At 35.0% G+C, this 12,307-nt stretch overlaps 1 protein-coding gene across 2 annotated transcripts in view; it reads left to right on the top strand.

Annotated features, from left to right (window-relative positions):
• LOC111058331 (transmembrane protein 18) overlaps positions 1–1,265 on the top strand; it is a 29,320-nt gene extending 28,055 nt beyond the window's left edge. For both annotated transcript variants that reach the window (XM_022345848.2, XM_039422623.1), the window contains exon 5: positions 536–1,265. In XM_022345848.2, the coding sequence (XP_022201540.2) occupies positions 536–628 (93 nt within the window). In that variant the 3' untranslated portion in view covers positions 629–1,265. The remainder of the gene's footprint in view (positions 1–535) is intronic.
• Positions 1,266–12,307: the final 11,042 nt, after the last annotated feature.

Below are 12,307 nucleotides of genomic sequence, written 5' to 3'. Positions count from 1 at the left end.
TTAATTCTGAACTTTTCACCTGTAAGAGCTTTTATGCGTGTTGGCAATGAATTATAAAGCCGAATTCCTGCACTCTTCACCCTCCTCTCATACATACCAGTTCGATGAATGTCGTCTCTGAGGTTTTGTCTATATCTGGTATTGTATGAGTGGAACAACTCTCCTGTATTGAACCTATCTTTATTCCTATCAATAAAACAAAGAGCCTCTAAAATATATACACCTGGTAGTGGGAGAATCTTTAACTCTTTGAAATAATCTCTACAACTTGCTCTAATAGATTGCTCTAATAGATCACTCTAACTGTGATGTGGACAGTATTAGAGAAGACTGTGGTTTATAACTGCGCGAGGTCTACAGTTCACAGAACTACTAGTTTATTCGATCATTCAGAATTACACAACTTACGGAAAAGTAGCACAGGCCTATAAGCCCAAAACGGTTCCAATTCTAATTTATACAGCTGTACTCCAAATGTAGCTAGGTTATGTGTCACTTATTATTCGATCAGCTGATTTTGAAATTTGTGTTGCAGGCCAGCTGGTTATGGCAGTCCAGTCAGCTGATGGCCCAGCTGAAGCGCGCTCAGCTGCAGAAGGCAAACAAAGTGCAGACCAAAACAGACTGATCTCGCCGACAATCTGTGACCGATTATTAAATTACGTGTGACTGTTGTCGTCGTCAGTCGTTGACAGTGCTAAACCATCACAACTAGAAGACGAGATTCACCTCTATCTGTCAGCATTGTTTGAACGGGAAGCTATAATGTTTTTAATGGGGCTTGCTGACAGTTTTACGTGAATCTTTTCTGCACCTAGCGCATAACGAGATGGCCCCTGGTTTTCATTGTTGGCAATGGTTTTCTAATGGAATCCAGGGGCCATCTCGTTATGCGCTAGGTGCAGAACAGATTCTAAACTGTCAGCATTGTTTTGAATGGGAAGCTATGATGTTTCTAATGGGGCTTGCTGACAGTTTGGAGTGAATCTGTTCTGCACCTAGCGCATAACGAGATGGCCCCTGGCTTCCATTAGAAAACCATTGCCAACAATGAAAACCAGGGGCCTTCTTGTTATGCGCTAGGTGTAGAGAAGATTCACTTCAAACTGTATCATTCCTCATGAAATTACATCAATGCTAACTGTTCAATGTATAGTAAAATATGCTTATCAAAGAGTTGGAAATGTTGATGTGAAGTATCCTACGTAAGAAATTGAAGATCCGCCATGAGAGGGATTCACTTATCACTTGGGGCCGGTTTCCGAGCTCGAGATTTGGCTAAGTTCTAGACTTTAAACAGCTGGAGTCAGAAAATTGTCTTTCCGAAACGAGGCCTAGTCGCAGTCATTGTCATAGTCACGTTTGAATTGAATTTTGAAAAACTAGAAAATTGAGCACAGAATAGAATAAAAGAAAATAGTGTAAAGTTTCAGCTATTTCGAATTATTTAGGAATATCTAATTTTGTCAAGGAAAAACGTTTCCAATTGAGGAGTTTGGTGCAAAAAAGACCTCAGTCACAAAACGTAGTTTTGAGAAAATTGCATGTAAAGATTTTCTCATACTTTTTCTCAATATTATCACACCCAATCTCTAGAAGTGTTTATATCAATGAAAATTCAATATTTTCTCTTTATTTTGCTACTGAAATGATGAATAAATAGTTTTTTATCAGGCTACTTTTATATTTATCATAGAAAATAAGTCCACTGAGGTCTTTTTTGCATCCATCAACAGTTTCAAGGCAGAAAGTCATGTCTCTCAAATATATTCAATACGTATATTGAACTATTGTTTAGAATAATAAACTATTCAACTATTAAGATTGATACTCATAATAACCTGGAGCATAACCTAGCAAACCGTAGGTCCGATGGTGCTGCGATGCCATCAGAGTCAACGACTTGACGTTCAGCACTGATTATATGAAGAGTCTGCCAGCATTCTGACAGAAAATTCCGTATAACTTGGTCAGTTTTCAAGGTACAGCGATGAGATTTTGATGGCATGTGCTTGAAATGATGGAGAATGATTTGAACCGTTTGATGCAAAAACGACCTCAGCCGCCTGAGGTCGTTTTTGCACCCAGCTCCTCAATTTTAGGAATGAGAAAATAAAAACTGCGACTACTATTATAAAAGCTGCGACTACGCCCCGTTTTGGAAAGTCAATTTTCTGACTCCAGCTGTTTAAAGTCTAGAACTTAGCTAAATCCCGAGCTCGGAAACTGACCCTTAGTGCCGGTTGCACAACAGCCGGTTAAATTTTAACCTTGATTAATTCCACAAGAACCAATCAGAGAAGGCCTTTTTGATAAGACGGCTTCTCTGATTGGTTCTCGTAGAATTAATCACGGTTAAAATTTAAGAACCAAGAACAAGAACCAATCAGAGAAGGCCTTTTTGATAAGACGGCTTCTCTGATTGGTTCTCGTGGAATTAATCACGGTTAAAATTTAACCTGCTGTTGCGCAACCGGAACTTAGTATTTGTTTAAAATTATATCAATTCTTCCTATTTAACCAATACGACTGTTTGAAGCCAATCTCCTGAGAAGTTTCTTACTTAGCACTGATTTCCGGTTTCAGGAAGTTGGGTCAAGACATTTGAACATGGTAGAGCCGGGTGAGATTTACAATTACAATAATTATTTTACAAGTGAGCATTGCAATTAACGTCGGTAACAATCGCCATAGAAATCATATGTTCCAGTGCACTCGTTCTAAAGCGTACCATACAGGGTTATCATAAAAGAATGGTGCGGTTTCGAACATTTTTTAAAGAAAAACCAAATTACTCACAGTTAATGTTTTTTATTCACCTAATTTGTCGTCTGAAACAGTTTTTTACATGATTAATAACTTTCAATAAGTGCCCCTTAGTCGCTCGACAAATGTCCAAACGATAATAAATTTCTCTCTTAACATTCGATAACATTTCTCGATTATGGTTGTCATTGGCTCTTAATCCTGTTTTAAAGTGGTTCAGTTCGCGATTTCTTGTGAATAACAATGTTTTTGATGTAAATTTACAAGAAAAAATCTACCTGAACCACTTAAAAACAGGATTAATGAAGCAATGACAACCATAGCCAATGAAATGCTAGCGAATGTTTGGAGAGAAATTGATTATCGTTTGGATATTTTGTCGAACGACTAAAGGCGCACATATTTAAATTTATCAATGATGTAAAAAAACTGCCTGAGACGACAAATTAGATGAATAAACAACATCAACTGTAAGTAATTTGGTTTTTCTTTAAACCATGTTCGAAACCGCACCATTCTTTTATGATAACTCTGTATTGAAAAGCCTTCATCAAGCTTAGTGAAACCGGACATCTAAGATGGAATCAATAGATTTAAGATAAATTAAGCTGAATTCGCATACAACAGTGAAAGTGTAAATAAATAATTCCCATAAAATCTAATAGTACTATTCAGTATTCATACCCAATTTGTACCGTTGCACAAAAGCTGGTTAAATTTTAACCGTGATTAATTCCACGAGAACCAATCAGAGAAGCTGTTTTACCAAAAAGCTTATTAGTTTCCAGGAATAATTTCAACGTTGTTATTTTCCAGGAAAACCAATCAGCTTTTTGATAAGACGGCTTTTCTGTTTGATTCTCGTGGAATTAATCACGGTTAAAATTCAACCGGCTTTTGTGCAACCGGGCCTTAGTCTGGCTGATCCGATTAGAATTCATATGTTCACAGTTAAGTGCGAATCCAGCTTGAAAGAGCTTCGTTTGAAGGTGATTATAGAGTGATTCAGTGGTTCCGTTTTGCAAATTGCTAAGGCTCCTCAATGGCGGCGCTTCAAATTAGTACTCTGGTTGTACATTTGGTCGTACAGTACTAACTCTTTGGTGTTAATAAAATGTGCCTAGTCAGCTAACTTCGTCTTCCCGGAAACTTCGTGTGTTGGGTACTGAGACGTTAGAACTTGAGTTTTATTTGGAAATCCATGAGTAAGTTTTCTATGAGAATCCATGAAATTATATGGAAATGTGTGAGTTTTCTTTGGGAATACGTAGGATTGTAAGAAAATTTCCTTAGAGACTCCATGAAATATCATGAAAACAATTAGATGCCATTAAAATCCGTATTCTAATGTAATAAATTTCATCGAGTTCCAAGTATTAACGTTTGATTCCAGCCTGTTAGAATATATTCACAATTGCTTCCATTTGAAATGTTATTCTCACCGAATTTCACTCTCATTAGACATAGTTTATAGGTTACTCGTAAAAAGTGGCCTTACAAGAATAAAATTATTATTCTATTGTAATAAATTGTAGTACAAGCAACATGTGTTTCTATTGCGAATGAAAAATCGTTAACGCATTACCATAGAGAAACGATAGCATAAGTAGATATCCCATGGTATAGGGCGTTTATGTCGCAACTTTTACTCCCAAGCCGATAGTTCACATAGTTCTTTCCTATGCAGCTGTGTGACGCTGGTAGTCTCTCAAATTGTGCCGTTCATACACTATCATCCCAACAAAACAGTAAAAATTGGCAATAATCGACAGTAATCGGCTTGAGATAACAGTAAAAGTTGCGACATAAATGTCCTATACCATGGGATATCTACTCACACTATTGTTTCTCTATGGTATTACTATACTGTAACTTGAAATGCCATTTCAATTTATAATTGTTAACGTATTTTTTTATACATAAAATTAATAGTTAACGTCTCTGTGAGAAATATGTTTATATAGATCATTTTTCATAATTGTTTTCTATCGTCTCTGTAAAGGTCATTGTACACCCAGCTAAGTTTAGCTAGGAATACAATTTCGTATTCCTTGATTGTCCTATCTCTCAAATTTAAACAAATGCTACGCAATCTGTCCCGTTCACACCAGCGTAGCGTAGCATTTAACATTGGGAGATAGAACGGTTACGTCGTCCTAGCCACGGTATTTAGATGAAAACGGTAGGAGACATGAAATGTGTGCGCAGTGGCCAGCCAGCTAGATTGCGTCATCGCCACCAACCGAGGTTTTCGACACCTACTGGCAATTTGTGAAACCTATTCGTTAAAAAACAGATGATTGGATATAAAATGACGTCAGCTACACCGGAAATTTAGCACAAACATGCGCGTGACACCTACCGTCTTCTTCTATATACCGTGGTCCTAGCTACATGGCTACAATTACTGGGTGTATGACGACCTTTAGAACTTAATTATAGCCTAATTTCTGTGTATCTGTCTTGTATTGGAGGTAATGTTGTAGTAGATTACGATTTTAAAAGAAACTACCAGAATTTCTCACAACCACAGTCATTGAAAAATCGAGATACTGGATTTGGTTGTTACACCATCATTTAACTCAAGTATAGCCTAATTTCTGTGTATCTGTCTTGTATTGGAGGTAATGTTGTAGTAGATTACGATTTTAAAAGAAACTACCAGAATTTCTCACAACCACAGCCATTGAAAAATTGAGATACTGGATTCGGTTGTTACACCATCATTTAAATAGAGTGGAAGTGATGATTTCAAGATATTCATTTGACTATGCCTTTCATTATGGTTACGTCCAATTCAAAAAATATTGTTCAGATCTAATTTTCCAGTTAAAGTTGAAAATTGAAACATTGTCTAGTGTATTATAACTTCTAGAGAAAAATCTGACTTGTAACGGTGTAATAATGATAGAAATATTTACACAGTTGGAAGTTTTCTATTTCATCGGTGTAGATTCACTTTTAACGAGATGAAAATTCCAGTAATCACTACTAGAAATACTAAGGAACTATCTGGGCAGTCTTTATAACCTATTCTCAAGAATCTTCTTGGCCACGTGAGCTTTGGTCGACTAGCAACCAATAGAAGTTTGTCAGCATTGTTCTGATTGGTTTAAAAGCGTGCTTGGCTAAGAAGGTTCTCAATAATCACTTATAAATATTGTAATAAAAATTCTATAATATTTCTAGTAGTGAATTTCTCTTCTAATAAGGGTTCTGAACATTTCTTGTGAACAGGATTTCTTCAAATATAGTGCAAACTTTGACATTTGACTCAGAAAATTTATGGTTTTATAAATTGAGACATAAATAATTTTATTGAATTATCTTATTTGTGTAACTAAATCGTTGTATTTTAATTATTTGATAATTGAGAAGTGGAGGAACATAATTTTAATGTTTTAATGTTTCGTCATCCGAAGAACTTGCTGTAGATTGAAGATTTCTTAGTGGTATTCACTTGAAAGTGTCAGAATTATAAGATCAATGTTTCCTATTCAAATAATGTGCCTCTTGATGCTAATATTTTACTTGGCACTGAAAACTTAGAAATCTTCAGTTTTCACGAAATAAACCTCGGATTTCAACTGTTATTTTGCAAAATTGGAAAATGTAATCCTTGATTTTGAACAGAAAACATTGGAAATGTACAAAATTGACTGTCCATTTACAATTTAATATGAGTATGGGCTAAAATGGATAAATTTGAGAAATTCCCCCTACGTAATCAAGTTTAAAAATGATAAAATTTAACTTTATGATATAAGTATAAATAAAGACATGCAATTTTGTGAAATTGATTATTCTTTCAAATAATATTAAAACCAGTCTTTGTGAAGAACTGCAACCTCCATGAAAAATAATGTAGAGATGAAGGTCATATTTTTTTGAATCATGTATTTTTCGCTAATAGGGCAGCTTCTGCTAATTTTAATTACCTGATTTTTAAAAACTTTTTGAATATTATATTTTACTTCTTTTATGTCGTTGTTGTATAGTTTCATATAATATTGTTGTATTACTTCTTTGTCTAGTTGAAAACAGTTGTTAATTATTAACTTAAAATGAAGACTGCATCACGTTAGGTATAGGATTTATGTCTTTGGTATTTAGATGATGATAGAGCTTCTTGTATTGTCTCTGTAAATATTGCATCAGCTTTGTATGTGGCGTACCTTAATGTTGACATTTTTATTTCTCAATAAAATTGTGCTGTATAAGAAAAGTTCTATTTGTTGATTTTATATCCTACTAGGCGTCAGGCTCGCTTCGCTCGCCATATTCGTCTAGCCAGGCTACGACTGGATCGTCCAAAAATGAGATCAGCGGGCTTGCTTCGCTCGCTTGCATTTTTCATTTGAACATGCTTCATTCCATCATTCATTCATTCATTCATTCATTCATTTATTGTATAAAATACTATAATCATAATACAATAATTATGACATTGGAGGAAAAACTAGGCTGAGCCTGTACTATTTCTCTCCAAAAATTTTGATAAAATGTTGAAGTTGTCCAAAAGATAAGGTTATGTAATCACACACTGCTTCGTTACTTGATTTTCGGTCCAGGAATGATGATTTAAAATTTTGAATTTTGAAGGTTGATTTTTTACTCCAAATGAATCACAGAATGTATCACAATAAATTAAAAACTTTAGAAATATTGCACTTATTTAAAAAAATTCAATACAAAATCAAAAACCTACTCAGAAACTCAAAGTACTGAGAAAACGCAGAAAAGCTGAGAAAAACGTTGATTTTGGGCGTATCTTTGATGAGATATTAAGGCCACCTCATCACAAAAGTTTTAGACCCTAGCTAAACCTCTGTACCAAATTTGAACATTTTCTGTCTAAAGGAATTTGGAATAACGCCAAAGATACTTGATGAAAGAACTGAGAAAACGCTAATTTTGGGCGTATCTTTGGCGTTATTTCAAATTCCTTCTAACACAACATTATTACACCCTAGCTGAGCTTCTGTACTAAATTTGAACATTTTCTGTTCATTTGTGCTCGATAAAGCTGAGAAAACGCTAATTTTGGGCGTATCTTTGACGTTATTGTAAATTCCTTCCAACACAACATCATTACACCCTAGCTGAGCTTCTGTACTAAATTTGAACATTTTCTGTTCATTTGTTCTCGATAAAGCTGAGAAAACGCTGGAAAAACGCAGATTTTGGGCGTATCTTTGGAAACTTTTCCAAATCCGTTCTTAGTGCGCCTCTAAAGGGCCAATTGAACATACCTACCAAATTTGAACGTTTCTGGTCCAGTAGATTTTTAGTTCAGCGAGTGAGTGCCATTTCGCTTTTATATAATTATATACTAGCCGTCAGGCTCGCTTCGCTCGCCATATCCGTCTAGCCAGGGGGCTCCGCCCTCTGGACCCCCGACTGGATCGTCCAAGAATGAGATCAGCAGGCTCGCTTCGCTCGCCTGCATTTTTCATTTGGGCATTTTTATCATATGTTAGGACAATCCAGTCGGGGGTCCAGACTAAACGGCTGGCCAAACGGATATGGCGAGCGAAGCGAGCCTGACGGCTAGTAATATAATATTCCCAGGATAGAAGAAGCAGTGCCCAATCAATTTTTCCGCGATAAATGCATTTAAATCTTCAACTTGGTGCCAACCTCACAAATTCAACTCAACTTAATGCTAACCTGACAAAATTATTAATTTAGTTGCCAGTTGACAACTGTTTTGAAGAGGTACTCTATCTAGATTATAGTTCTATAGTAACATATGATATGGAAATTTCAATTATAATTAAGAGATTGGGAGAAGAAGAATATACATGCTAAAAGACGAACTTTAAACCCTTAAAAACAACCCTTAGAGTTAAAATATTGCCAAAAGATTTCTTAGTACGCCTCTAAAGGGCCAACTGAACATACCTACCAGATTTGAACGTTTTTGGTCCGGTAGATTTTTAGTTATGCGAGTGAGTGAGTGAGTGAGTGAGTCAGTCAGTCAGTCAGTGAGTGAGTGCCATTTCGCTTTTATATATATATATATATATATATATATATAATATATATATATATATATATAGATAGATAGATAGATAGATTCTTGAGTTATAAGCATTTGGAGATGAGTGATTTTTCTGATCTGAGAGTGGAGGTGAGATTTTGTTTCAGTGAATAACTCACTCTGTATTGAAGCGAAACGTCTCATATTATGGCACGACACGACACTTGTTAGGTCAACCTCTATCTATAGCCCGAATATCAACCAAATCTGGGAGATTTGCATTTTTTATGAAATCCATGAATAAACATCAAGGATTTTTGCAAAAATGGTAACAAATTAAAATTGCACAAACTATCAGAAATGATAGTACTTGACGAGAGGAATAATAATATGTCATCACATTGGAAAAATTCACCCCCATTCTTGAGTTATAAGCATTTGAAGATGAGTGATTTTTCCGATCTGAGAGTGGAGGTGAGATTTTATGTTTCAGTAAATTACTCACTCTGTATTGTAGTGAAACGTCTCATTATTATAGCACGACATTTGTTAGGTCAACCTCTATCCATAGCCTGAATAACAAATCTGGGAGATTGCATTTTTTATGAAATCCATGAATTAAACATCACCGAAGTTGATAAGTTATAGTTGATAAGATAAGTTGTCTTGTATATTTGTTCACTCAGTCCTTAATTATTTTCACAAAGTCGATTTGGATAGTTAAGTACACCGTGATTCAAAAAGAATACCACAACTTTCAAAATTGATAACTCTGCAAAGATTAAACGAAGAGTAAAGCACTATCGATTTTATCGATTTTATCGATAGTCATCGATTTTAGGAAGCTCTGAAGTTTTTTTAGTTCCTTATTGGCCCATATGAATAAAACCAGAGCAAATGCTCATGAGCAAGAGCAAGGAGCATAAGGTTTTGCTCATGAGCAAAATGTAGAAGCAAAAGTATTGCTCATTTTTATATGAATAAGCTTTACCTTTTACTCTTACCTTATGCTCCTGAACTCTGGAGCAAATGCTCACGTACTTTAGAGATTTTTCATCAGCTGATTCGCTTTTGTAGCCTTAGTTTGTTTTATAGCTCACGGAAGCGCTAAATATGCAAATAGGGTGCACCGCTTGTGTTTGCGTCGTCTGCTCTGTTTTCTATTTATGAATAGAGTTTTAGAATTTTGAAATAATAGCGTGAAAAAATGTCATCTCTATAATAATCTTCAGCATATTCTTTTAATATCAATAGCCTTCTTATAATCGTCTACACTTTCATCTTCTTAAATACCTATTTCCTATTTTGTGATGGCTATCTTTATAACAGGTAGGTAGCTATCTTTTGTATTTATTCTTTTGTAGGGATAATGGTGATATGTATCATGGTTGAATCTAAAAAGAGTTTTATAGTTCTCAACTATTGGTTGTGATCGTATCTGGTATATTTTCCTCTTCCTCATACGAATTAGTTGAGCCGTTTTACTATGAGCAAAAGGGTATAAGCTGCTCTAGACTAGACTCACCTTTTTTGAAGCATTTGCTTCAAAAGTTGAGCAAATGCTCTAGTTTATTCATACAATTTTGAGCAAAAGCTCAAACTATTTTTTTGATGAGCATGAGCAAAAGATTTTGCTCACGTTTATCCATAGAAAAAAAGCAAATGCTCCATATTTTAGAAGTATAAGCAAATGCTCAACTTTATTCATATGGCCCATTTAGTCGCATTGGCACTCATCTGTCCGTGCCTATTCGAATGAAAACTATCCGAGGCAATGGATCGGCTGCTAAGCAGATCGAGACAGAGCACTTCATCACTGGCCTCCAAGAAGCCCTGAGCTCACCCCCTCCGATTTTTTTCTGTGGGGGTACGTTAAAGTGTATCGACCTCCTCTACCAGCTAACATTGAGGAGCTCAAACAAGAAATAACAGCAGCTATACAAACTGTTACGCCCGATATGCTACTGAGGGTGTGCAACGAGTTCGAGTATCGTATTGATATCACTCGAGTGTCTGGAGGGGGTCACATTTAACATATGTGAACTTGTTTTATATAGTGGAGAAAAACGTATTTTAATACTCTTCATTATGTACGATCATATGCTGATAGTGAATGTTTTTGTGATTTTTCTGGCTTCAAATTTATCAAGTTTTTTAATATTTTTCAATTTATTAATGCATTTTCAAGTGGAATAATAATTTGTTTCATCTTTCTGATCAACCGAGGTACAAAATTTTTAGTATAATGTATATTTGGACTGTAAATTTTTGTGATCTTTATAAAAGTGTTTTCATAACCTCATTTGGACTATTTTTATCAAAATTAGAGAGAGGAACAGTTTTGGGTTTATCCTGTTGATTCTCTCCCAATCATTAATTTGATGTTGTGATTAAGGAATGTAATAATAATAATTTTGATTTACCATCCAAGTTTCTATTATGTTTCATTTATTTAATACAGATTTTCAAAGTTGTGGTACCTATTCTTTTTGAATCAGGGTGTATATAAGTTGAGCGCTCTTATTATATAAATATCATATTGAACTCCATCCCACACACAGACCTGTAGTCTTCTATGGGGGGTTTCCTTATAATACTTTTACTTGTCTCTCATTTTCTTATGTAAAATTTCAAGATATAGCCTAGATTCGATTTTGCTATCCCTGACTGTCATTGGACTAAGCTGATAAATCTATCTTTTTCCGCACAGTAGGTAATCTATTCACTTGAAGATAATGTACAAAATAATATCCAATCTTGGTATGAAAATGTATAATTAATCATGAGAATATAGAATGAATATATTTCTCACGATTTTATAATAAATTTTCATAGTTGAGATGAAATTTTTTGGTAGTTTATTTATTTATTCGTTGATATAATATACAAATCATATGAATATGATCGGGATAGAACAACAGGCATAGCCCAAAACTATTCTTTCCAATTTTTTTCTAAATAATGAAATGTCCGAAAATGACAAAAAAAACATAATAGAAATTATATGAAGGGTCGGGGGGAAAAACGATGAGAGGAAATCGAGAAAAATCAAGTTGAAAGTTTAAACCCTAGAAAAATCAAGTTGAAAGTTTAAAACCTAGAAATTCATAAATGGGCTATGATAAGCTAGTGAATACTATGTTTCTTAAAAGTCAATTAAAAACGATTTGGCAACAGTGCTGGAGTGGAAAAGGATAGAGCTATCTGCTGTGTCTAATGACAGACAAGGATAGCAACACCAGTTGCTGACTTTATTAGGTGAATTTCAATGCTTTATCCACCTTGGTGAATTTCAATAGAGAGTGAAGATGACAAGGTTGACTGCCCTATTTGTTAGCACGAATGAAACATAATATATAGCGCATGCGCTATCTATTCACTTCCTCCTCACGCCTCTGCAACCCTACTATAGTGAGGTCCACGTTATAATGACAGTATTTGATCAACTTTGGTTTTGCTATCCTTGTATATCATTCGGCAAAGCCGGTGGTACTATCCTTTTCTAGGTCCACAACGATGCCAATATTATGTTTTTGACAGTGTAAAAATATAATTACT

Source organism: Nilaparvata lugens, chromosome 3 (genome assembly GCF_014356525.2).
Source record: "Nilaparvata lugens isolate BPH chromosome 3, ASM1435652v1, whole genome shotgun sequence".
Taxonomy (NCBI): Eukaryota; Metazoa; Arthropoda; class Insecta; order Hemiptera; family Delphacidae; genus Nilaparvata; species Nilaparvata lugens.
The sequence above is the reverse complement of the archived record's forward strand: the minus strand, read 5'-3'. Positions and strand labels throughout refer to the sequence as shown.